The following is a 27,937-nucleotide window of genomic DNA, read 5'->3' as shown; positions in this document are numbered from 1 at the left end:
CATAACTATGGCACTTAAACAACTTCAACCATGCAGTCCATCAGTTCACAGCATGGGTGCGCTCCCCACTGCTTGCAGGCTAGGACCCCCTTTAACTCATCAGTATAATTGCTTTCAGTGCCAAACATAAAGAAACTTCTGGTTCATGGTGATAGGTTTAGTCCCTCTGGGCTCATTAGTGAGCTAGGCTTGCTGGCTGGTCATCCTCAGTATCAGATTACTGGGTTCCTGAACACCGATTGCTAACTGTGTCATCATGGAGCGACTTTAACTCTAAAGGGATCCTGCCCACTTTTTCCCCCAAGAGCTTCAGTGAATTCATGCGTAATAATTTTATCTGACATTGCTCCATTTGCTGAAAGGTAATGTGCTACAGTCCACTCAGGGAGCCCCAGTTGCTGTGGCAACATACACTTTTACAAGGGTGGTGATGGTAGAGGCTCCAACATTCTTTCCATCACCTGGCTGACCAGGAATCTCTGCCGCTCTCACTGCCTGCCGTTGGCGTGTGTTGGAAGGATTTGCAGATTGATACTCAACCTGTTTGGCTGCATTATGAGCTCACCTTCCTTGGCCATCAAGTCCTGGAGTGGGGCTCAAACCTGGAGCTTCTGGCTCAGAGGTAGGGACTTTACCCACTGTGCCAAAAAACCTTCTCGCGAACACGTGTAAGGCCATCTAATTCCATTGGCACGGAGCCTAACTCCTGATTCAGCCTCTGGACATCTATTCATGATCCTTTACCAATATGGCAGGCAGGACACTTCCAACACAGATTGCGCACATGCATGCACACACACGGACACGGATACACGAACGGACACACACACACACACACACACACGTGCACACGGACACAAACACACACACACGGACACAAACACACACACACGGACACGGATACACGAACGGACACACACACACGTGCACACGGACACAAACACACACACACGGACACAAACACACACACAGACGCACAACTGGACACACACACACACACATGGACACACACGGACACACAGGCATTTTGATCGGCGCAGGCTTGGAGGGCCGAAGGGCCTGTTCCTGTGCTGTACTTTTCTTTGTTCTATCTTGGAGGTTTTCTGTTCTTTTCCACTGTGGAGTTAGTTTGACGCTACAGTAAAATTAGGTACATTTGCAATAGCTGCCTGTTATTACTTTAGGGAGTATATTTGAATTTTACTATATGAATATTTAACTAATCCACAATTTAATGGCTATAATTAAAAACAAGTGCAAAGGGGGGCATGTGTTAAACATTCATACAGAAACATCTTCTCATGAAAGTGACCCAGCTGAACCAAACCTGGAGCACACAGCCCCAGAAAGGGCTGTCAGTCTTTAAGGAGTATTTACTTATTCAGTAACCTTGTCCAGGATCAATGGTATCATTTCCTCTCAAAACAAACAGGGCATTTTGCATTAACTTCTCCTCTTTACTCTTTGATCCTGCTGAAGTGAGTGTCGTTCTAGGTTTTAGTATTTATTTTCCCTCTGAAGCCACTCTTTTCTTATTAACACAGCCCATGCTCTAATACCGCAAATTTGTAATCAACCAGCTTTTGAATTGTTGTCAAAACTGCAACAGTAGCCTGGTGTCCCTGTGATTTCAAAGAAATACTATGCAAATATGGAGGAAGAAATTAACTTAAGGAAGATTTGTAATCTAAATAGATATGACAGACAGCGAGAGTGAGAGAGAGTGAGCACTTCAGCTAATGTTCCATTAATAGCCCATTAACAGATTGGGTCCGGTGTAGGACAGCCAGTCAGGAACATGGATGAAACCAGGGAATATTAACTAAATGGAATAGTTTAGAACTTTATAGCATAGACACCAGGCTGTTAGTAAAACACATTCGTCCCATTCTGCAGTAATTAAGGTAGTCCCACAATATTTAGTCTTACCGTGAATCACAGAATGGTTACAGCACAGAAGGAGGCCATTCGGCCCATCGTGTCTGCACCGGCTCTCCGAGGTGAGCAACTCACCTAGTGCCCCATTTCCCCCGCTTCTCCCCTTAGCCCTGCACGTTCTTCCTGTTCAGATAACAATCCAACTCTCTCTTGAATGCCTCGATTGAATCTGCCTCCACCACACTCTCAGGCAGCGCATTCCAGATCCTAACCACTCGCTGTGTGAAAATGTTTCTCCTCATGTCGTCATTGCTTCTTTTGCCAATTATCTTAAATCTGTGCCCTGTTGCTTTCAATCCTTCCACCAATGGGAACAGTTTCTCTGTCTACACTGTCCAGACCCCTCATGACTTTGGACACCTCTATCAAATCTCCTCTCAGCCTTCTCTCCTCCAAGGAAAACAGTCCTAACTTCTCCAATCTATCTACATAACTGACGTTTCTCATCTCTGGAACCATTCTCGTGAATCTTTCCTACACTCTCTCCAATGCCTTTGCATCTTTTCTAAAGTGTGGTGCCCAGAACTGGATGCAATGCTCCAGCTGTGGCTGAACCAGTGTTTTATACAAGCCGAACATAACCTCCTTGCTCTTGTACTCTATGCTTCCATTAATAAAGCCTAGAATGCTTTATGCTCCATTAACCGCACTCTCAACCTGTCCTATCACCTTCGATAGTTTGTTTTAAAATTGTTTTCAGATTTCTCATTTCTCTGCTCCCACTTTTCTGGGTGTGTGGAGAAAATACGTGAAAAATCTTTTACAGAAATCTCGTAAGATAAAAATCGGCCTGGATTTTGTGACCAGTGATGAAGCAGAATTCCTGTTAATTTGTTAAAATACTGCTTTCCAGGAATGTGACTCTGTCAGTGGGTCATTAACTAAAGGGGGAGAAAGTAGAATTGTCCTGTATTTCATGAAAAGGTGAATTGTAGTCATTAGTTCAGCTTGGCTTTTAGCTTCACATCTTCACGTTCATTATTCTTCATCTTCATAGCCATGTACTCACTAAGATCTGATGTTGCACCTACCTGATTTTCCAACCTCTGGAGGTTATCACTCACTTTCTTGCACAGTTGCAGTTTGAGCTCCTTTTTCTCCAACACCTTCAGTTCACCTATTTGTTTCTCTGCTTGCAGCTCCTTGATCTCTGTTGGCAAATACATTTCTTAGTTTTAGTTTTGTGGTTTGCTGCCTCGTACCTCGCATCCCCACGATCCCCATCTTTGCAGTGGGCTGTGCATATGAGGCATGCATTGATTTCTTTGTGTCCAGAATCTATACGCGAGTCACTGTCATCTTCCAGTTCTCCCCCGCATCCACCCCCCTCCCCACTCTCCATTTAACCAGCCCTCTCTTGACTTGTTCTCAAGTTCCTGACATTGTACCCCCCCCCCAGGCCCTCAACACACTCATCTTGTCTCTGGAACCTACTTCTTTGCCCCTTTCCCACCTTAGCTCCTTAACTATCCAACTTGCCTTCAGCAGCTCCACGATTGCTAACATCATCGACTGGATTCCATCCTTCATTACTCTCTCCGTCTTCTTCAAGCCTACCTTCATCAGTACTACTACAGTAGCTATTCCCTGACATTAGATGCTCTTCCTTGGCTGGGGAGTGTAGAAATAGGAGATAGAGTCTCAGAGTAAGGAGTCGACCATTTAGGACTGAGATGAGGAGAAACTTCTTCACTCAGAGGGTCATGACTCTTTGGAGATCTCTATCCCAGAGAGCTGTGGATGCTCAGTCATTGAGTATATTCAAGACAGAGGTCGATAGATTTTGGATATTAAGGGAATTAAAAGATATTGGGGTATTCTGGAAAGGTGGAGTTGAGATGGAAGAGCAGCCATGATCTTAATCAACGACAAAATGGCCTTGAAGGGCTGAATAGTCCACTCCAATCCTATTTCTTATGTTTTTGTGTTCCTATTGTTCCCATTTGTTGCATAACTGCCATTGTCAACTTTACCCTTGAGACTCATTCTTAATCGCTTCACCATCACGATGAGAGACATGGGTTGTAAAATTTCCCTTTAAGGAAATAGCCTTAGAAATGCTCAATAGTCAATAATATTTTACTATTGAGTAAGAAGATGAATTGCAATATCAATGAAAAGCTCTGTAAATTGATCCGTAATGTAGACCAGTACTGAGATATGCCCTGAGCAAGACTATTAGCCAAGCTAAAATCTATGTATGATAATCCATTTCCAAGACCGATCTTCAAAGCAACAACTTGCATTTATATAGCATCTTTAATGTAAGAAAATGTCCCATGGCATGTCACAGGAACAATTATCAAACAAAACTTGACGCCGAGCCACATTAAACGACATTCGGCGATCAAAAGCTTGATTAAAGAGTTAGGTTTTAAGGACCATCTTAAAAGAGGAGAGAGAGGTAGGGAGACAAAGAGGTGTAGGGAGGGTATTCCTGAGTTTAGGAGCCAGGCAATTGAAGGCACGGCTGCCAATGGTGAAGCGATTAAAATTGGGGGTGTGCAAGAGGCCAGAATTAGAGGGGTGCAGAGATCACAGAGGGGTGTAAAGGTGGATGAGTTTACAGAGATAGGCGGGCAAGGCTTTGGGGGGATTTAAATAGCTATTAATAACTATTTAAATTTAAATAATTTAAATTTAAGAAATTGGCTGAGTGACAGGAAACAGAGAGTAGTGGTTAATGAATGTATTTTGTGCGGGAGGAAGGTTTGTAGTGGAGTTCCCCAGGGTAAGTGTTGGGACTCTTGCTCTTCCTGATCTATATTAATGACCTAGACTTTGGTGTACAGGGAACAATTTCAAAGTTTGCGGATGATACAAGGATTGGAAGCATTGTTAATTGTGAGGAGGATAGTGTAGAACTTCGAAGGAACATAGACAAGTTAGTGGAGTGGGCAGATAGATAGCAAATTAAGTTCAGTGCAGAGAAGTGTGAGGTGATTCATTTTGGTAGGAAGAACATGGAGAGACATTATAAAATAAAGGGTACAACTTTAAACAGAGTGGAAGAGCAAAGGGACCTTCATGTATATGTGCATAAATCAGTGAAGGTGGCAGGACAGGTTGAGAGAGCGGTTAATAAAGCATACAGTATCCTGGGCTTTATTAATAGGGGCACAGAGTACAAGAGCAAGGAGGTTATGTTGAATTTTATAAGTCACTAGTTCAGCCTCAGCTAGAGTATTGTGATCAGTTCTGGATGCTGCACTTTAGGAAAAATGTGAAGTCATTAGAGAGGGTGCAGGAAAGATTCATGGTTCCTGGGATGAAGAACTTCAGCTATGAAGATAGATTGGAGAAGTTAGGACTATTTTCCTTGGAGAAGAGATGGTTGAGAGGAGATTTGATAGAGGTGTTCAAAATCACGAGTGGTCTGGACAGAGTAGATAGGGAGAAACTGTTCCCATTGGTGGCAGGATTGAGAATGAGAGGACACAGATTTAAAGCAATTAGTAAAAGAAGCAAAAGTGATAGGAGGAGAAACTTTTTTACGCAGCGAGAGGTTAGTGTTTGAAATGCACAGCCTGAGTATGTGGTGGAGGCGGGTTCAATTGAAGCGTTCGAAAGGGAATTAGACTGTTATCTGAAGAGGACGAATGTGCAGGGTTATGGGGAGAAGACGGGCGAATGGGACGAGGTGAGTTGCTCATTCGGGCAAGGATGGGCCGAATGGCCTCCTTCTGCACCATAACAATTCTGTGATTCTGTGAAATAGATACTTAATTAAATGAGTAGAACTTGCAATCTGCAGATTTGCCATGAAACTGCCAGCAAATCTGGCACTCATTCCCATGACCCCTGATACGCCCCCATGCCAACCCATGCTCACCCTATGGCTCTTTATAGCCCCTATGCCAACTTAGTACCAACTTATGCCAACCCATGCCCCCCCACTCACCCTATGGCCCTTTATAGCCCCTATGCCAACTTATGCCAACCCATGCCTCTCACCCACCATCTTTGCCCTTACCCCCTCAATGCCAACTCACCTAGTATCCACTATGGGTAACCTCAGGACCAATGCTGACATAAAGTTGATGACATCACAATATTAAAAAAAGTCCTCATTGATTAACAAAAAACGTTCAATACATTAAAATTCCTTCAGTTGATCTCATGAAACTGACAGGGAAATCCTTTACCCGTTCTGCTGGTTACAATATTCAGAGACAGGTGACTGCTGTCTTCCTGTAGTCCCAAAATGTTCCTACAAGCGTCAATTACTTTGGTAACCGTTGAATCCCTCGGGACCTTCAACTGCAGATTTTGTTGAAAGGCTGTGGAGAAAAAGAGAGAGACAAACGAGAGGGTGAAATAAATCTGTACATTGAACTTACCAACAGAGGATTCTCGCCCATCGACAAGAAATACCACAAGTCCTATCTTGCACCTTGCAGCTGTTACCTAACTTATAAAAGTCTCATTTTGATCAGAACGAAGAGTGTAACGTTCTGGGATCAAACTACCACATTATTATCAAAGAACTTGACTATGGCCACCCAATAACCTGAAAACAATGGGATTTTACAGGATAATTGTTTGTACGGGTAAAACAATACAATTTGACTTTAGGTAGAGCAGTGTTTGGAGAGGAAAAAACAAAAAACTACTGCGGATGCTGGAAATCCAAAACAAAAACAGAATTACCTGGAAAAACTCAGCAGGTCTGGCAGCATCGGTGGAGAAGAAAAGAGTCGACGTTTCGAGTCCACACGACCCTTCAACAGAACTGAAGTATAGTTAGGAGAGGGGTGAAATATAAGCTGGTTTAAGGTGGGAGAGGATTGCTGATTTAAGAGTGAGTGAGCGGCGTTCAAAGGCAGAGCTAGGACAAAGAAGAGCACATGCGCTATTCCGATCATGAAATATTCCCACTGGGGTGGGCGTGGGGGTGGTGGGGGGGGGTGGAGCAGAACTGCAGACCCAGAGATTCTTCAGAATTGGGGGAATAGTATCCCTGAGGGCTGTGGATGCTCAGCTGTTCAGTTTATTCAAGGTATAGGCTGTTACATTTTTGGGCACCAAGGGGATTGGGAATAAGGGAAAGTGGAGATGAGATTGAAGATAAACATTAAACATAAACTCGAGAGGCAGCACCTCGTCTTTTGATTAGGCACTTCCGGACTCAACATTGAGTTCAACAATTTCAGACCACAACCTCATCCCCATTTTGTTTCCTGTCAGTCAGCTGCACACCTCCTCTGGCACGTCTTTTGTTTCTTTTCTCGCCCCATCGCCATTCTATTTGGCCCTGGAGGATGAACTATTCTGTCATTCAACCTCCTGCCTTCTGCCCTATCACAGACCTTACTTCTTCCCCTTGTCCCACTCACTCCTTGCTCAAAACCTATTACATCCCTAACTTTTTCCCAGTTCTGAAGAAGGTCACTGACCTTGAAACTTTAACTCTGTTTCTCCCTCCACAGAGGCTACCAGACCTGCTGAATGTTTCCAGCATTTTCTGCTTTTGTTTCAGGATCTGCAGTATTTTGCTTTTCAACGACCAACCATGTTTGTTTGGTATCTTTGCACACATCACTTTTTAAAAATTTTTGGGGAATAGTGGGGAACTATTGGAAGTGCCTATCCTCCTTCTGCTGAACTGAACTGCCACATGAACACTCCTCCTGTGGCCAACAAGTCCTGGAGTGGGACTTGAACCCAAGAGCTTCTCACTCAGAGACAGGGGAACCTACCTGTCTGAGCCACAAGTCATCCTGCTAGATAAACCATGATCTTTCTGAATGGCAGAACAGGCTTGTGGGACCTTATGGCCTATTCGCACTCCCACATCATGTGAAGTGGGATATCAGTGTATTGCTGACCAAGTTGGAGCACTGCCCAGTGCAGGTCACTGTAGCGTGCAGAATCCCAAATATTTACAGGGTTCTGTTTGGTGGGGTAATAGTCTCCCCAGCCCCTGGTCACTAACTCCTTTCAGACTGCCTCCCCAATGGCAATAACCTGACATAGGGGACTTATGACCTGGAGTCCATTGAAAGAGCACACCAAAGAGTGATAGAATCTGACTGAGTGCAGGGCTACATGCTAGAAACATGGAAGTTCCTCTGTTAATAAAAATCAAAATCAAATTAAAAATTAATCTATTTTACCTTTCACTGATAGATTGACCATGGGAGACTTCTTCAATTTCTTATTTTCCAGTGGTTTATCTTCCCTGAAAGCGAATACACATTAGACGCAAAATCAGCTCATATTTCAATTGTCAAAAATAGGAGGTCTTGGGCAGAGCCTTCTGCCTTTTGGACATGAGCACGACTCTGGACCATCTCCAGATTCCGACTACCCCCCCCCCCCCCTTTTTTGTGTCAGGGTGCCCACCTGCGGGATCTTCCCCGAGGCAGCTAATTAAGAGGCTGCCTCTGTGTCCAGTTAAGGAGGACGGGTGAGTTCCTGAGGCTCCAGGCCCAATCGGTAGGCCTGCAACCTTGGAAGAATGGATCCTGCCACTGTCGGGAGTAGGGGGCGGGGGGGAGTGGGGAGTGGGGCCATGAGGGCGCCTCCACCTTGAGGCGCTCGCTGGGGGAATTCAATATAAATCAAAAAAACCTCTGGCCACAGCTGTGGGGCCTCCCATGTGGATAGGAAACCCCTTCCAAGAATGGCCAGCAGCTACAGCTATAGCCCGCTGATGGCCGCAGCTCCAGTGGGAGAGGGGGGCTTATATCGACCCAAACCATTTGGTGAAGTATGAAACTAGACACTAATACTTTTCCTGATAATAGATTTATTCACAGAATGCAGCATAACCCATGTCTGCTCCCTGCCTACCAACCCAATGTCCCGACGGTCTCTCTTTATAAATGCTCTAAGTACTTAATTAAACAATTAATGCCCTTCACCTGTGTATTTTCACAGTATAATTAACATATCATTATGGGGGGGTGGGGGGAGGGGAGGGGAAGTTCAGTGAGTGTAGGAATCCTCACAAGCAGCCCCCCCCACCCCAGCCGCCGGTCCCTTCCCCCCACCCCACTTTGCCAGGCAGCAGCTGGGAAGCTGTCTTAGGCACCTTCCAGGTTTGGCCCTCAGTGGGGGCCTGTGTGTCCGCTGCCAAGAAGATCCCATCAGCCCCAATCAGCCCACAATTGGGCATTTATTTGTGGAAATTTACTGCCCACCACTGTTGGGCAGGTAACCTCTGCAGGCGCTGACCCGTCTCTGGGAGGTCTCCTCAGGGGCGGGAATGTGTCGGACCACTGACCCACCGCCTCCGTTTGAAAAATTCCTCCCTGTCCCAGTCGGAAGCCCACTCACTCCCGCAGGATTGGGAAAATTCCACTTGTTCGGTGAGGCTAATGCATCACCTGCTATGCTCTGAACCTGCCCAAGCGAGGAAGGTTTCAGGTTGAATCTCTTGGAGATTGTAGGATTGGAATTCCCTCCAACCGGCAAATTTATGGAGTTTAAAACCCAAACCCACGGACATGTTTTGACCTCATGTTTTGTACCACACAATACAGAAACCAAGCTACAGCCAACAGCACAGGGCAGTGCAGCAAGGGGTTAATTCAAACAGTTAGTAAAGGACAGTGACTCATCAAAAGGCTTTGAGCATTGACTGATTGTTAACATAGAACAATGGTACCAGGGAAGTGCTAGTACCTGCCATTGACTGATGCAATTAAGAGGCTGATTACCCGATACAATGGCACAAGGAACATTGCATTGATATAATACAATCAAGGAATTGTAATGTAACTAAGGCCTGCATCACAAACAATGGTGCTGGAATCTGGCATTGCAACTATGATTGGTTCCTCTCGGGGAGAGGAATAGGGTCATTCAAACCTCGATGGACCTTGGATCCAGGTGCTGCGTTGCCTCAGAACAGCAGGATAATTGTTTAAACAATGTGAGAGCTGATCATATCGGTCTGGGATACATTTTCCATGGAAAGACTATTGTTTCAACCAGCGTGAGCTGATCATATTTGTCTAGACCATGCATAGAATAAACTGAGCGCTAACTACTGGACACTGAAATGGATTGGCCAGGTCAGCAGCAGAAATGGTATAACTGGGAACAGAAATTGTGGGACACCACTGTTTTCTGCAGGCAGTAAAGGAAGTTGGTAGAGTCTGGTCAACACCGCTGCGGGACCTACAACACCATTGGAAGACCAACCAAGGGGTGATTGTAAGTATTAAGTTAGGATATAAAGATGTAAGTGTTAAGTTAGGAACAAGGTGGGGGTTTAGCCTCTGATGGGACAGGGTTCCTGGTAATGTAACTGTAATTGTAACTGTATTTTGTGATTGCTGAATGCAGCCCTTCTCTAAGGGCTGTGGGTAATCCAAAGAAGCGATTGTGAATTATCAGAAGAAACTAGTCTCGCTGGTCAGTCTGCTTAAACCACATACTTGTGAATCTGATGTCACGAACTTGAGTGTGGGGAGGGTCTCTGAGGGAGAAAGGGAGACCCCTTCTGGATTCACACACTAACAACATCAGTGACTTACACTCCAGGTTCAAATCAGATCCAAAAGCACACCGGTGCCAAAAGTGAATTTTTAATTCCTAGAAATCATTCTTCTTCATAATCAATATAAATGGAAGAATTATACACTGGTCTCTTGGCAGTTACAGAATTTGAATATTGCTGAAAAGAGAGACATGTTGCCGAAACTTATCCTCTTGCACTCACGAGGACAAATGCAAGAATACCAAATTTCAAACAACCACAATTTTTTTTTAACGTATTCATTCATGGGATGTGGGAGTCATTGGCTAGACCAGCATTTTTTGCACTATTATACTACTGGCAAAGCCTGCCAACCAATCAGCACCTTTTTCTCCTGTAGTATAAATCGCTGTGATCGTTTGAAATTTGGCATTCTTGAGTTTGTCCTGATGAGTGCAAGATGATAAACGTCAGCAACATGTCTCTCTTTTTAGCAAGATTCACATTAGACATCTGTGCTATCTGGCGTATTGCCAGAGGAGAGCACCTCCTAACGAGAATGACAGGGATTCACTGAGGGCAGTACTTTTCCCAGAGTAAAACACTCTTTCACTGCTTTGGCATTAGGGAAATGTCTCATCAATAACCTTAAGGCTTCTAGCCCATCTGCCTTGTAATGAATGAGAAAGGTCTAGATCAACCCTTAATGTAAATCCAGCATGTCATAGTCTTCGCTTCTTGCGAAAACGTATCTGATTAAATGTATCTAATGAACTTGCAGCTCCATAACTCTTCATTAAAGAGATGGTCTGACATACCTGTTGACATCCAAACCCAGCAGTTCTGTTTTGTATACAACCAGAGACAGGTACATTTCACTAATTGTCTTCCCTTACCTCTTATGGGAGAACTTTGATTGATGGCCGACCCAATCTGATGACTGAGAGTCACTAAGAGTTACCAGGGCTGCTGTAAATCTCTCAATGTCATGAGGCCCTATTGTGTCTTGAATGAGCAGCGAGGAGTAAAAGAATAGAGAGAAAAAAGTTTTGGCTGGTTAGAACAGGAAATGCTCACAGCTGTTAGAACGGAGGGAAGGTGTTGCCTTATGGATATCACTGGCAGCCTTTCCACACCACGCACAAAGTTAAAATACTAGAGTTTACTTAGTAACTGGAGCCAATTCGCTTGTCATAAATTGAGTATGTTCTGTAGCTCGAACGAGATTTCCAAACCATTAAGTGTAACAGGTCCTGCTTTTCAAGTGATACCATGTTTGTAGAAGCCATTGAGCTGAAGGATGAGTGAGAATGCTGAGATTTTTTAGGTAAAGTTAACTGGAAAGGTGAATATAAAATGTAGAAAACCCTCTCAGGGCCACAAGTGAAAAGCTAATAATAAGATAACCTACCCTTCATTTCTTCCTGTTGAAGAAACCCTCCCAGAAGCAGGTCGAATGGATTTAGTGTTTCCAGGTAATGAGTGTAACTTGCAGACTGTAATTGCTTTTTCTTCCAGAAGTCCACTATTCCATACAGGTCCCCCACACCCATCGCCACCCCCCACCCTGCACCATACACTCCGCCCCCCCCCACCCCCGTCCTCACTGACCTATTGTACACCCAATTCTGCAACACATTGAATTCACCCCTGTTTGCAAAATCCTCTTAACTCCTTGATCAGCTGACCTGTGCAATCTCTTCCATTCCTTCATTCTAGTCTGTTGCCTTCAGTCCTATGACTTGGGCCTCCTGTGCATCTTGTGGAGTAACTATGTACAGGTCTGGGCACCATACTTTAGGAGGGGCATTTCGACCTTGGAAGGAGAGCAGCGTGCATTCACTAGAACGTTGTTACCAGGGTTTGTATTCCCTGGAATAGAAAAGGTACTGGGTGACTTGATTGTGGCTTTTCGGATTTTGAAGGGAATTGTTTGGGTCAATGGAGAGAAATCTTTTCTGCTGGCGGCTGGGTCTAGGATAAGGGGAATTGACATGGAACATGGAGCTAAGCCATTCAGAAGAGACATTTGGAATCACACACAAAGGATGGTAGAAATGTGGAACTCTCTCCCACAAAAAGCTAATAAATGTAAGATCTGAAGTTGATAGATTTTTTTGCTGGACAAGGATAGTGAGGGATATGGAGCTGAGTTGGGTAGATGCAGTTAGGATACAGAGCAGCCATGATCCTATTTGATGGTGGAGCACATTTGGGGTGCTTCTTGGGCTACTCTTTCTGATTCCACAAGCTATCTGCCAGACAGCCCACCTTCCCACCAGTGTTGTGTCTTAATACCTCGGAGAAATACAGAGATGACACACCAGGTTCTATGTGTGCAAGAGTTTTATTCAGTGCATTAAAATGCCTGCTCTCATGCTTACAGCTGCTTGCCTACAGTTTGACTTCTCTTTCCCAGTAACCACACCCAGGCCTAACTAGTTACACACAGAGAACAGATACCAAACTCGCATAATCAAACACCGAACAATTGAACATGACAACCAGCACCCCCCCCTTTTCAGACTTACCCCCTATAAACCTCAGCACTAGGTTAAATTGCTCAGGCCCTGAGCAGGAAGCAGTTTCCATGGGAACCCGGTTGACACCAACAGCTCACCAGAATAATGGTGAAGATGCCCAAGGACGAATTTCTGCTGGCCCCGAGGTCTGTCTGTCCAGTGAGCTGATGGAGTCACGCCCGTCCTCAGAGGCTGTCCAGTCTCTACCCCGGAATATATTCTGACCCATTGTAAACAATGGCATGGGCGAGTTACAAGATAATTAAAAATACATTATTACACAGACTGTTATTAAACAGAATTTTTCTAAAGGTGTGATCCCATGAGGGCTGCAGCTAACTCTCTCTCTCTCTCCCTCTCTCTCTCTCTCTCTCTCTCTCCCTCTCTCTCTGAGGCTACTTCTATTTTTAAACCATTTTCAGACACTTTCCTGTGTTAACATTTTCATACAATGGAGTTTTCTCCTGAAAGTATTTACCAGGCAGCAGTTACTGCACTAGGTGGCACCTCAGACCACAAGATGGAAGCATGTTTAGGCTATGGTTTCATCCTGTTGAAACGGTCTCCCATTCCTGGACTCATTCAGGAAATTTGCAAATTTGCTCCATATCCCTCAATATCCTTGTCCAGCAAAAAATTCTCTCAACTTCAGATCTTACATTTATTAGCTTTTTGTGGGAGAGAGTTCCACATTTCTACCATCCTTTGTGTGTGATAGCCAAGATGGGTGGTAATGCCACCAGCTCTCAATGCTCAACCCTCAAGAAGCCAGCGACCTCACCTGAGTAAACTGACTGGATGTGTTAAAGTTACCTGTCAGACTGACTGGATGTGTTAAAGTTATCTGAGTAAACTGACTGGATGTGTTAAAGTTACCTGTCAGACTGACTGGGTGTGTTAAAGTTACCTGTCAGACAGCTATAAACATTTCCCTGGCGATGGCCGCAAAAATATCTGGCAAATGTACATCGGGGTTGCTGCCAACTTTGCAAGATTCAAGCATTAGCTGGTGACAGCACCTGGTGTGGCATGTAACCCAATTCAGTTCTCACTGATTGTGCGGCTTTGAGATTAAACCCAGGGACAATTCACGTCAGGTTGCTCAATGCAATTTCTTCCCGCCCTGACAGAGGCATCAACCCATTTATTTTCAATACGTTTCTAGCATGCTAACACTCCAGTTCACAGGCCAGACAAAAGAAATTCATAGAAAAAGGTCAAGTGTTGGCGCATTAATCTTCAGCTATGTCGTAATGTGAAGGTTGCTACTCTTTGTTCTCTGCCAACTCTCTCCTCCATCGCGTGCCCCGGACTCTATCCTGCTCTGTCTGCTATCTTCAAATATCTCTTTTCTTTTGCTTTCATCCTAGCTTCCTCCCCTTCCTTTTCCCACCACTCAGTCAACGCCTTCCCTGCACCACCCCCCCCCCCACCCCCACCTCCACCCCCCCATGTTTTGGTGCCTCTCTCCCTCACGTTCATCCTCTAATCCCCCGCCCAAGACTTACACCTTCCCCTTCAAACCCTCAGCCATATTTTAGCTCTGTGCAAACCAAGAGCAGATTTCCTGGTGCAAAGCTACTGACTTTCTTTTGCAACAGTCACCTCTTACCGAGCAGTTTGTCAAAGGTTTGGCTGGCTGTATCCAAGGGATGGAGCTCTTTGTAAATGGAAGACAGCAGAATCTCTCTCTCCTCGGCTGTTGTTAGTTGGAGCCGGTCAAGGGTGTCCAGGTCAATCGACACTAACTGGTGTCCTTGCAATTTTGCCTCTGAGCGGTGGAAATGAAAAGTGGAATTTAACACATTCCAATTAATGCAAAGCCCTTGAGAGGGAAAATTGTGACCTTATTTTGGCTTTTGTTGACACTCCAGCACCGTGGACCGCAAAGCGTGGCCTGTGAGCCACTGGTGGTCCCCGAGGGTCCTCCGGGTGGTCCTCAGACTGGCCTAAGATGCAAGCCACTGCTGCACAACAGCACGACACGAGGGGATAGACTAGAAATCACGTCCACGCCAATCATGGGATGCCACACAAAAAGACTACTGGGTCTAATGTGGGTGGCACAAGTTGGCATGAGCGTGAGCAACAACAATGTATTTTTACCAGCAAGATTTATGTGACTGATGAATTTTTTGACTAACATGGATGTAAGTTAAGTATTTGTTTCTCAGAAGAAGATTATTTGATGATTTTTTAAAAAACACATTAGAATGTGTCAAAGAAGCATTTTCTCTTGTAGCGTTAATGTTTATAATATAAAAATGGTTATACTTTTGTTTCTGACATAAATTAATAATTTACTTCTGATATTTAATAACAAGATAGCGCACATTAATACATTGCCATTAAGTCCGATTATTTTTCTCATGGTGGCAAATGAAAGCGGGTAGGGTGATTTGATGGATGATCCCGTGGGGTCTTTCTGTCCTGCCTCAGTGGCCTGGGACGAAAGAGTTTTAAGATCCGCTGCAGTGGAGGAGAACCATCCGGTGACACGGGGCAGGGATGTATTCCAGAAAGATTTCAAGCAGAGAGCGTACCCTGAGGAGCTGACATCATATGGAAATGTAACTTGGTGTCAAATTTTGTTTGATTAACGCTCTATTACAATTACGAGGTTTATAATATAGTTATGTTTTTGGGGGACTGTGCCTTTAATTTAAGGTAAAATGAAGGGGGTCACGTGACCTGTTCTCAAGTTTGCCTGACAGCAAGCCTGGGTGATTTGATTGATAGAGATTAAAGGGGGCCCAGATTGTTTTACTGGGAAGAAGATGCAAGGTGTCTATACTTATAGACAATGGCAGCAGCCTACGTGCTAACAGCTGATAGGCTGGGAGTCTCCAAAGTCCAGGGAAAGTGTTGAGAATGTCAGATTGCAAACACTTGCGCTTTAAACTGTCCATTTGGTTCTCAAGGATGGCTAATTAGCATCTCTACCTGGATACAAGGTCCATGTGATTCATGTTGCCATGGTGATGGGCTTTAAGATGGGAAGGGTACGGAGGAAGCCATTGTGATGTCGAGTTACAGGCTTTCCTAAATCATCACAGACAGGTTAGTCTGCCAGGGTTGGGACAGAGAGCAGCTAGAGGCTAAATGTCTCTGTGGTTCACCATGCTGGAGTGTGGAGGGAAACTCACACTTGGATTGAAAAGACCAAATTTATAAGGAGCTGGAGCATTCATCTAGCTTGGACTAGAGGGAGGATCTCCAGCAATACTCTCACCATGAAGAGCAGCTCTGGGGCTGGAAGTTACCAGGCTGAGATAGGAAAAGAACAGCAGTAAACGCGTGAGAACGAAGAATAACTTTGGACTGATGCTGGGAGAATTAAACGTCTACTTAAAAAGACGGTGTAACGTATACCTGTGAGGTGTGTTTATTCAGTTGTTCTAAAAATAAAAGGGGGCTATTCTGTCCTGTGACTTAAAGCATAAGTTCCCTACAAAGGTAATGCTTAGTTAATAGAACTTTTAGCCTTTTGTTACAGTAAGCGTCTTAAAATGGGAAATCTTGTCATGTTGTTCTTTCAGCTATCAACTGGAAGTTCAAATTTCTTTTTAAGAGTTATCAATCTCCACAGTGATCGCAGCAGATCCTGTGAAGTGTCTTGAGAGCCATTTTGCTATGTTATAGGTGCTATATAAAAGTAAGTTGTTGTCGTTGTGTAGTGATTTTTTCTGACTGTGCACTGTCTACAACTTGGGGGCATTTCTGTGCATGATTGTGTGCACCCCTGGCTGATAAGGCTCATGAAGTCAGAAAATTACTCTTAAAAGTAAAGGGTCTGGAAATAGCTGGAACAATTGCGAAGATTCATTTGATCCCGTTCTGTTTGCTCGCAAAGATATTTAACAAAGCAACAATAGATAGGGAGAGAGAAGTTTAAAAAAAGAGTTAAATCGTTCTCGTTTCACAAGCGCCAGTGAGATACCTGGGCTCTCATGCCTTCTCCTTGACGCTAGAGGTTTGGTAGCAGAATGATTATGTTTGTAGTCGTTTGGCAGTATAGAACTTGAGTATTGCTGAAAAAAAGGGACATTTTTTATTGAAGCTTTTCGTCTTGAACTCATCAGGACATTGGCAAAAATACAATGTAAGGGAAATCAACAAATTTATCGGCAACCTCGTAAATAGTGTTTGAGCCATTTGCTCACCATGCAGACTTGATGCTGAAGTAGGACGCATCGATGGAATCCTGTGGAATAATAGCTACCTTGATCAGATCATTTCACGCTGTATATTGCACAAACTCATGAACAGCCCTTTAGCCATCACTTTCAGCCCTGAAAAGTGCCCAGTCTACACATATTACCCTGGAAGGGCAAGGTATCTCAAAAATTTAAGCAACAGGCGAAGCGAGCTGTTGCAACACGAGTGGTATTCGCCACTAACAGGGTGCTGCCATCAAGCCAACAAGATGTTCTGCCTATCACACAAATGAGTAATGTGGGATATGAATTTCAGTGCTAGTGTGATGCTAGGTATGGAGGCTGTATGTCCCAAAGGCTGGTGGATCGCATTAAACAGCAAGTCCCTTCTACTGTTCACAACAGACTGTACCCAACCAGCCCGTGCTTGCAAAACTCAAAACACAGTGTCCAACATTAGATGTGATTCCGTGATTGGACAACATTTGCTAAATAATCCTCAGGGTGCTAAGGATTACCCTGACAACCAATTTAAGATTGTGAGTCGGGCTCACAATGTGGAGTATTTGTGTGCACCGGAAGGTACATATTTTGATACACAGGGACTTGTTCTTTGTGGACAGAAAGAGCATGTACACACATTGCGCCTGTTTTCATGAAACAAAATCAATGTCAGCCATTTCCTGGTTCATTCCTCAGGGCCATGCCTTGACCAGTCAGAGTCAGGTTGCCTAGTTTAAATTTCAAACAATTCTTGGCAGTTAACTGTCACTCACCATCAACTGGCACATTCTCCATGGCAATGCCTCTATCAATCAGAGTCCACTTGCCAACCAATCAGCAGTCTTCTCTCATACAGTATAAATTTGTTGATTTCCCTTACATGGTGTTCTTGCGAATGTCCTGATGAGTACAAGATGAAAAACTTTGACATAAGAAGTATCTTTTTTCACCAGTACTTAATGATTATGTTACTGGACTATTAACCCTGAGGCCTGTACTAATGATCTGGATTCCATGAGTTTTAATCCCACTGCTGGGGAATTTAAATTTAATCCAATAAATCTGGAATTAAGAAATCAGCATTAGTGTTTAAGAGCATAAGATTGTCATTAAAATCCATCATAAATATCCTCAAGTTGTAGGTAATGAGAGAATGGACAATCAGAAAACTCACTACACAACAACAACTTACATTTATATAGTACCTAGAACATAGTAAAATGGCTCAAGGTGTTTCACGGGATCCTTTGCAATTCCCATGGAAACCGGTAACTGTTAAATAGAAATGTGAACTTGCAGTTGATAGCTGTATGAGCTACACCACAATATTTCACATCTTAAAACGTTTACTGTAACAAAAGACTAAAAGCCCTATTATCTAAACATTATCTTCGTAGGGAACTTATACTTCAAACCACAGAATAGAATAGCCCCTTTTATTTTTAGGGAAAGAGACCTGCCAATCCTGACCAGGTCCGGCCTGGATGTGACCACCACACCCATAGCAATGCGGTTGACTCTTAACTGTCCTCTGAAATGACCTCACAAGCCACTCAGTGGTACTCAAGAAGGTGGCTCACCACCACCTTCTCATGGGCAATTAGGGATGGGCAATAACTGCTGGCCTAGCCGGCAATGTCCACATTCTGTGAATGAGTTTAAGGAAAAGGAAAACCGTGGGATTGGCTCAGTAGAGGGTTAAGGGTTAGAATGTGGATCCTCCCTCCCACATATCAGACATGCTGTATAAGTATATTCACTGATCGCTTATTGTGTGAGGAAACTCAGTGAGTGCTGCCATTGTTCGATCTTATTGCAACTCACAGGCTGCTTACTGAGAGGCTGGGGTTTTGGTGCATTTAACTGATATTCTGGATCACTGTCATACTGCACAGCTTGACACCAATATCGTTAGATTCCCCCTCAGCCTTGTGTAGTATAAGGGTCTGGCACATACAGGGTTAATGTGGGACTGCGTACAGTCCCGCCCACACAATGATGTAAGAAGACGCATGACCCAGACCCAGGGGTCAGTGTGGGGTTGAGCAGAGATGTGTAAAGACCTAAGCACGGAGATAGCTCCTAGCCTGTACCCTTTACAGTACCTGTGTGAATAGTTCAGCTGAAAGACTTACAGTTAACTGACCGAAGGCTATGAAGACTTCTTTAAGAGACGCCATTCTGAAACCAACATCCTCCCAACACCTTGCTTTCCAATCAAAGAAAGTGAGAAAAACTTGCATTCATTTCACACCTCAACACCAGGAGAATGCTCCCTCCTCCCGGGTGCTTTGGGACTTTTTCCACATCCGTCCGAGAGGTGAGAGTGGACTTGCTTAGTGTCTCAATGGAAAGAAAGTAGAGCACAGAGCCACATAAAGAGATATTCGGACAGGTAACCAAAAGCTTGGCCAAAGAGGTTGGTTTTAAGGACCGTCTCGAAGAAAGAAAGAGAGAGAGAGCTGGAGAAAGAGAGAGGGTTAGGGAAGGAATTCCAGAGGTTAGGCCTTTGGCAGCTGAAGGCATGGCCGCCAATGTAAGAACAATTAAAGTCAGGGGGTTGCTCAAGAGGCCAGAATTAGAGGGATGCAGAGATTTTGGAGAGTTTTATTTATTTATTTATGGGATGTGAGCGTCGCTGGCTGGACCAGCATTTGTTGCCCATCCCTAATTGCCCTTGAGAAGTTGGTGGTGAGCTGCCTTCTTGAACCGCTGCAGCCCACGTGGTGTAGGTACACCCACAGTACTGTCAGGGAGGGAGTTTCAAGATCTTGACCCAGCGACAGTGAAGGAACAGCGATATATTTCCAAGTCAGGATGGTGAGGGGCTTGGAGGGGATCTTCCAGGTGGTGGTGTTCCCATGTGTCTGCTGCTTTTGTCCTTCTAGATGGTAGCAGTCATGGGTTTGGAAGGTGCTGGCTAAGGGTAAGAAACAGAAATAGGAAAAAATAATCTATCCTACTGGCACTTGTGAGAGTGACCATCTTGTTCCATTTATAGAACTGGTTATCAAAACTCACAGACAGCTTGTATTTCACATGACCTGGAGATCTGATGTGCAGTGAATTATTAGGAAGTGCCCTGAGCATTTAAGTATGATATAAAGGCCGCACTAGAAGCAGGAAAAGATTATACAGTATTTATGAAACGTTACAGTGACTGATGACCGTGATTCTTGGAGTTAATGTCACCTTTGATAGAAGGAATGCTCTTCTCCAGTTTAAGGTTTCTAAACCACTCGCAAACCTCGTCTGTGTTCATTTCCTCTAGAGACTTGTCCCTTGGCTCTTCGGTGTCCACCTGAAGAAACAAGGCCACTTGTAACAAGGAATATCAGGCAGGCAAAATTGAGGCATCTGAACAAGACAGCACATCAATTCAAAGCATTTTCATTCATAGAAACATAGAAACTAGGAGCGGGAGTAGGCTATTCGGCCCTTCGAGCCTGCTCCACCATTCATTATGATCATGGCTGATCATCCAACTCAATAGCCTGCTCCCCGCTTTCTCCTCATATCCTTTGATCCCTTTCGCCCCAAGAGCTATATCTAACTCCTTCTTGAAAGCATACAATGTTTTGGTCTCAACAATTTTCTGTGGTAACGAATTCCACTCTCTGGGTGAAGAAATTTCTCCTCATCTCAGTCCTAAATGGTCTACCCCATATCCTCAGACTGTGACCCCTGGTTCTGGACTCCCCCACCATCAGGACCATCCTTCCTGCATCTACCCTGTCTAGTCCTGTTAGAATTTTATAGGTTTCTGCAGCGAATATAATCCTAATCGACCTAATCTCTCCTCATATGTCAGTCCCGCCATCCCAGGAATCAGTCGGGTAAACCTTCGCTGCACTCCCTCTATAGCAAGTACATCCTTCCTCAGATAAAGAGACCAAAACTGCACACAATATTCCAGGTGTGGTCTCACCAAGGCCCTGTAAAATTGCAGCAAGACATCCCTGTTCCTGTACTCGAATCCTCTGTCTATGAAGGCCAACATACCATCAGCCTTTTTTACTGCCTGCTGCACCTGCATGCTTACCTTCAGCAACTGGTGTACAAGCACACCCAGGTCTCATTGCACATTCCCCTCTCTCAATTTATAACCATTCAGATAATAATCTGCTTTCCTGTTTTTGCTACCAAAATGAATAACCTCACATTTATCCACATTATACTGCATTTGCCCACTCAGCTTGTCCAAATCACACTGAAGCATCTCTGCTTCCTCCTCACAGCTCACCCTCCCTCCCAGCTTTGTGTCATCTGCAATTTTGGAGATATTACATTTAATTCCCTCATCTAAATCATTAATATATATATTGTGAATAACGGGTCCCAGCACCAATCCCTGTGTACCCCACTAGTCACTGCCTGCCATTAGGAAAAAGACACGTTTATTCCTACTCCTTGTTTCCTGTCTGCCAACCAGTTTTCTATCCATCTCAATACACTACCCACAATACTATGCGCTTTACTTTTACACGCCAATCACTTATGTGGGACTTTGTCGAAAGCCTTCTGAAAGTCCAAATAAACCACATCCACTGGCTCCCCCTCATGAACTCTACTAGTTGCATCCTCGAAAAATTCCAGTAGATTTGTCAAGCATGATTTCCCTTTCGTAAATCCATGCTGACTCTGTCTGATTCTGCCACTGTTTTCCAAGTGCTCAGCTATTAAACCTTTTATAATGGACTCTAGAATTTTCCCCATGACCCACGTTAGGCTGACTGGTCTATAATTCCCTGTTTTCTCTCTGCCTCCCTTTTTAAATAGTGGGGTTACATTAGCTACCCTCCAGTCTGTAGGAGCTGTTCCACTGTTCATTTGTAGCAGACAGCACCTGTTTGACATAAACAGGAATCACTGGTGCGGTTCAGTTCTCTTGGAGCTCACAATGCACCAGAGAACTTTAGACCAGCAAACCCATGTCCTGAAGCCTCAAGAAGGTCCCACTTATAGATTACGCCAGGACAGTGATTATGGGCGGGACTATCTGGCCCAGCCCGCCGCCTGAATCGTCTGGTCCCGCCACAGAGGGGCCGGAAAATCCTGGCCTATGTTACTGGATGAGTAATCCAGAGGCCTCATGGGTTAATGATCTGCTGATATGAGTTCAAATCCCACCACTTGCAACTGGAGAATTTAAATTCAATTCTTGTTGAGAGGGCAGGAAATAAAGCATATAGTATCTTCGGCATTATCAATAGGGGCATTGAGTACAAGAGCAAGGAGGTCATGTTGAACTTGTACGAGATACTAGTTAGGCCGGATCTGGAGTACTGCGCCATACTTAAGGAAGGGTGTGAAGGCATTGGAGAGAGTACAGAGGAGAGTCACAAGAACGATTTCAGGGGTAAAGAACTTTAGCTATGAGGATATATTGGAGATGTTGGGACTGTTTTCCTTGGAGAAAAGAAGGCTGAGAGGAGACTTGACAGAGGTATTCAAGATCCTGAGGGGTATGGACAGAGTAGCTAGGGAGAAACTGTTCCCACTCAAGAGAGCACCAAGGACTAGAAAACTAGAACTAGATTCAGAACAATTGGCAACATGAGGAAATGTCATGTGAGGAAAAATGTTTTCACCCAAAGAGTGGTTGGAGTCTTCATGAGAGAGTGGTGGAGGCAGGTTGGATCGAGGTACTCAAAAGGGAATTGGATTTTTATCTGAAAAAAAAGATTACGGGGATAAGACAGGGGAGTGGGACTAGGTGGAATGCTCTTTCAGAGGGCCAGTGTAGATCTGATAGGCTGAATGGCCTCCCCTGCACTGTAAGGATTCTGTCATTCTGTAAATTCAATAAATCTGGAATAAAAAGCTAACAACAGGAAAGGTGACAATGCAATTATCAAATTGTTGTAAACCCATCTGGTTCACTAATGTCCTTTAGGGAAGGAAATCTGCTGTCCTTATCCGGTCTGGCCTACGTGTGACTCCAGACCCCACAGCAATGTGGTTGACTTTTAACTGCCCTCTGAAATGGCCTGGCAAGTTATTCAGTAGCACTCAAGAAGGCAGCACCCCACCGGCTTCTCAAGGGCAATTAAGGATGGGCAATAAGTGCTGGCCTAGCCAGCGATGCCCATGTCCCATGAATGAATAAAAAAATACTTTTCAAACTCATATCAGCAGGCATCATCACCGTGATTCTGATATCATGTCTTTAATAAACCCAAACCTGTTCAGATTTTTAGCTCCAGATACGGACAGTGATACAACTACAGGTACAGGACCCCATACCCGGGAAGCCCGGGACTGGCTGTATGCCGGACTTAGGGATTTTACGGATTTTGGGTCCTAGGCCCATCATGCGCTTATACTACACAAAGTAAAGAAAGAAAAGGGTTCTATTCAAATTCCTACCCAGCTTTGAATGTAGTCAATTTTTGGGACACCGGATAAGAGGTTTGGTACCTGTATATTATTTCATGACCAATTGTGTATTTGCTGGCAAGGGTGATTCCAGTCATCACCATGATGATATTGAGTAGTTTTTTTATACCCTCTGTGCTAAGTTTAAGAAGAATGTTCATGTAAATGAACAGGTGACCAAGGCCCAATAGGAAACAGAAACCAATTTTCTTAAAAACAAAAAACTACTGCGGATGCTGGAAATCCAAAACAAAAACAGAATTACCTGGAAAAACTCAGCAGGTCTGGCAGCATCTGATGCTGCCAGACCTGCTGAGTTTTTCCAGGTAATTCTGTTTTTGTAACCAATTTTCTTGCCTGCTCTTACTGAAGTGTGAGGAAGATGTTCAATTCACAACTGTAAAACTGGCAATGAGCCCCCACACATTTTGTACTGTGAACCGATGGGTTCGAACTGGACTGGAAGTGACTGAACACTGTGCTCTCTTGAGTTTAGAAGAATGAGAGGTGATCTAATTGAGACCTAGACAATTCTTAAGGACAGGGTAGAGGCTGATCCCCCTGCCTGGGGAATCCTAGACCCAGGGAACACAGACTCAGAATACAAGGTTGGCCGTTTAGGGCTGAGATGTGGAGAAATTTCTCCACTGAAAGGTTTTAGAATCCTTGGAATTCGCTACGAGTATGTTCAAGACAGAGGTTGATAGATTTTTGGATAGGAAGGAAGGGGATAGGGTGGGAAAGTGGAGCTGAGGCAGAACATCAGCCATGAATGGTGCAGCAGGTTTGAGGGAGCGAATGGGCCTCCACCTGCTCTTAGTTCTTATGTTCTGCTATAGTCAGAGAGACACTGCCAGCCACACAAATTCCCAGAAATGCTGCACACAAATCTCTCAGAGGAATCGTACATATAACGTCTTACCGCTTCTTTTATATTCCTGTTCTGCTCAGCTGACAGTGGTATGTAGGATGCTGAAAAACAAAGATCATGTCCTGAGGCCAAGACACTATTGGAGCATCGGTAAAATTTGGCCCTTCTGTATTGTAACTTAGAACTTCCCAAATCAATAAAGTGGGAGACTGTTCAACACACTGCACCTTTTGCTGTTCGATTCACAAACATGAATTAGATGCAGTTGCTAAAAGACTCAGGTAGGATATGTTTAAACTATAGATTATTGTGTCAATGACTTAAACTCATGCTAATGGAGTGTGTGGACTGGAGCCATCCACAGCAGTGTGGGTGTGGTGAGAGAATAAAATGTCGCTTTTAAAAGGAAAGTTAGAGTGGAATGCTGTTCTTTCACCTTGAAAACTGGGTTTGAATGAAAGTGGGATGTGGTCAGTGAAAGTTCCCTATCTCTGCTGATCACATGTGTCACTGGGTCAAAATCCCTGGAACTCCCTCTGCACGAGCACTGTGGGTGGACCTGCGCCAGATGCACTGCAGCGGTTCAAGAAGGCAGCTCACCACCACCTTAGGGCAATTAGGGACGGGCATTTAATGCTGGCCCAGCCAACGACTCCCACATCCCGTGAAAAAGATATATATTTTTTTAAAAATTGATCAGTTGGATTCCAGCTCTTAGTGCCCTGGATTTGGCAAAATTGACAATCTTTACAGATCCTATTGAGTGTGCTACGTCTGTGGAAACAGCCATGTTGGTGTGGCATTGACTAAATGCTTAAAAAAAAACAGCTCCAGGAGTTTGAGGACACTTCCATTAAAGAATACTGGAGAAGTGTTACTGCTACAATGTGCTACTTCCATGGTGCCGGCCACTTACTGTTCAATTCACAACATGCAAATACCGTAGATATCAGGGTAAATAGCGTGTGCCCTGTGCGATGTTGTTTGCTCCTCAGCTTCTGTGTCAGTGTCCACTCTCCTGTGTTGTGTAGTGCTGACTTTGTGCGATCATTACAGTAAACACTGGGTGACATAAAGGGCTGCCGACGGCTCTTAAAGCCCTCCTGCCAAATGGCTGAAAGTGGATTAAGCGGGAGAACTGCTCCATTTTGTTAAAAGCAAAATACTGCGGATGCTGGAAATCTGAAACAAAAACAGAAAATGCTGGAAAAGCTCCACAGGCCTAACAGCATCTGTGGAGAGAGAAAGAAAGAGTTAACGTTTCAAGTCCTCAGAGCTCTGAAGAAGAGTCATACGGACTCGAAACGTTTTCTCCATTTTATGTTGGGTTAGGTATGCTGTTACATGTGTAATGCAGATAGTGACCAGCAGAGTGAGTGTTGAGTCACTGTCAAAAATATGGAGAGTGGGTTGAGTCCTATATGGGTGCTGTTCACTTGGAGACTTTCAAATGTTTGGGTGCTGTTCAGTTGGAGAGTTTCAATGGCCAACCAAGAAAGTCTGGGAAGAGCGTCCTGCAGTCAGCATCGTGGTGAAGCAGTCTGGGAAGAGCGTCCTGCAGTCAGCATCGTGGTGAAGCAGTCTGGGAAGAGCGTCCTGCAGTCAGCATCGCGGTGAAGCAGTCTGGGAAGAGCGTCCTGCAGTCAGCATCGCGGTGAAGCAGTCTGGGAAGAGTGTCCTGCAGTCAGTACTTGTTGAAAATAACAAAAGGTCGCTGTCTAAGACCTTTCTGCCATAGTGCACCGAGGGGCTGGGAAAAGTATAGACCCCTCGGGCTGTACGACTCACAATAAATGTACATAGTGAATAATAAATGTATCATAATTCTATTGAAGCACCTCAGTGTGCAACATGATCTATGTCGATAACTCGAATACCATTGCACTGTCTGTCTGTAATGATCATATTGAAATGTCTGTAATATTCATTGATTGTATTGATGCACCTCGTGATCCACGTGTAAAAGTTGAATATGATTGCACTTTTTGTGATGGGCATTTAGAAATGTTTTGTAACGTTCTTTCAGATATTTTATGAATAAAGTATATTTTTCCAAAAAAAAAACAAGAGTGACATCACAAGACAGCACGAGAGAGCGGCGGAGAGATCAGAACCAGCGCGAGTGCGGGGATCCTTCAAAAAGTGACGTCAGCACAAAGGTGAGAGTTGAATGGTGAGTAGTGGGTAAGTGTTTTTCTCCAGTTTAAATAGATTAAGCTAAGGAAAGGTAAGAGTTCTAGTTTTTATTTAAAGTACATAAACAATTTAACTGTCCTTACTGTATTTAACTTAAAGTAAGGGTTTTCTTTCAACTAGAGGCATAGCAGGGCAGATCAGTCCAGTGTTATGTACCGCCTGCAACACGTGGGAAGTCCTAGACGCTCCTTGCGCTCTAACTGACCACGTATGCAGGAAGTGCCACCAGCTGCAGCTGCTTGAGCTCTGAGTTTTGGAACTTGAGCAGCACCTGGAGGTGCTGAGGTGCATCTGCGAGGCTGAGAGTTTCATGGATAGCACGTTTTTAGACGTGGTCACCCCAAAGTTTACGGAAGTGCAGACAGAGAGGGAATGGGTGACCATCAGTTAGAAGGAAGGTGTCAGGCAGGTAGTCAGGAAATCCCCAGGGTGCATCTCACTGGAGAACTGTTTTTCTGTGTTGGAAAATGGTGAGAGTGACGGTTCCTCTGGGGAGTGCAGCCACGCTCATGGCACTGTGAGTAGCTCAGCTGCACAGGGGGGTAGGAAAAAGAGGGGAAGAGCAATAGTGGTAGGAGACTCGATAATTTGGGGAACAGACAGGCTTTCCTGCGGCTGTAGACATGACTCCAGGATGGTATGTTGCCTCCCTGGTGCCAGGGTCAAGGCTGTCACTGAACGGCTGCAGGGCATTCTAAAGGGGCAGGGCAAAAAGACAGAGATCGTGGTGCATATTAGTACCAATGACATAGGTAGAAAGAGGGATGAGGTCCTGCAAGCAGAATTTAGGGAGCTAGGAAGCAGATTAAAAAACAGGACCTCAAAGGTAGTAATCTCTGGATTACTTCTGGTGCCACGTGCTAGTGAGTATAGAAATAGGAGGTTAGTCCAGATGAATGCTTGGCTGGAGAGATGGTGCAGGAGGGAGGGCTTTAGATTTCTGGGACATTGGGACCGTTTCTGGGGGCGGTGAGACCTGTACAATGCGGACGGGTTGCACCTGAACCGGAATGGGACCAACATCCTTGCGGGAAGGTTTGCTAGTGCTGTTGGGGAAGGTTTAAACTAACTTGGCTGGGGGATGGGATCCTGAGAGGAGGTTCAACAGGGGGAGATACACAGCCAAAATTAGAAGAGAGAGCAAGTGAGTCTGGAAGGCACAGAAATTATAGGCCAGTTAAGGCACAAGGGAGTTTGGCAAGGTTGGATGGTATTTATTTTAATGCAAGGAGTCTGACGAATAAGGCAGATGAGTTGAGGGCACAAATTAACACATGGAAGTATGATGTCATTGCTGTCACAGAGACATGGTTGAGAGAGGGGCAGGATTGGCAGCTCAATATTCCAGGATACTGGGTCTTCAGGCGAGACAGGGAAGGAGGTAAAAGAGGAGGGGGTATCGCAATATTGATCAAGGAATCAATTACAGCAGTAAGGAGGGATG

The 27,937-nt window shown here is 44.5% G+C and overlaps 1 protein-coding gene across 1 annotated transcript in view; it reads right to left on the bottom strand.

The window, feature by feature from the left end:
• The window catches only part of LOC144689991 (uncharacterized), a 79,328-nt gene that overhangs the window by 18,530 nt on the left and 32,861 nt on the right, over positions 1-27,937 (bottom strand). The window contains exons 4-10 of the mRNA XM_078557530.1: positions 24,349-24,398; positions 20,241-20,349; positions 14,501-14,659; positions 11,263-11,371; positions 8,055-8,119; positions 6,084-6,218; positions 2,970-3,088 (exon numbers count right to left, since the gene is read on the bottom strand). Coding sequence (XP_078413656.1) covers positions 2,970-3,088; positions 6,084-6,218; positions 8,055-8,119; positions 11,263-11,371; positions 14,501-14,659; positions 20,241-20,349; positions 24,349-24,398 — 746 coding nt within the window. The remainder of the gene's footprint in view (positions 1-2,969; positions 3,089-6,083; positions 6,219-8,054; positions 8,120-11,262; positions 11,372-14,500; positions 14,660-20,240; positions 20,350-24,348; positions 24,399-27,937) is intronic.

The sequence above is a fragment of the Cetorhinus maximus genome, chromosome 14, assembly GCF_964194155.1.
Source record: "Cetorhinus maximus chromosome 14, sCetMax3.hap1.1, whole genome shotgun sequence".
Lineage (NCBI taxonomy): Eukaryota > Metazoa > Chordata > Chondrichthyes > Lamniformes > Cetorhinidae > Cetorhinus > Cetorhinus maximus.
The sequence above is the reverse complement of the archived record's forward strand: the minus strand, read 5'-3'. Positions and strand labels throughout refer to the sequence as shown.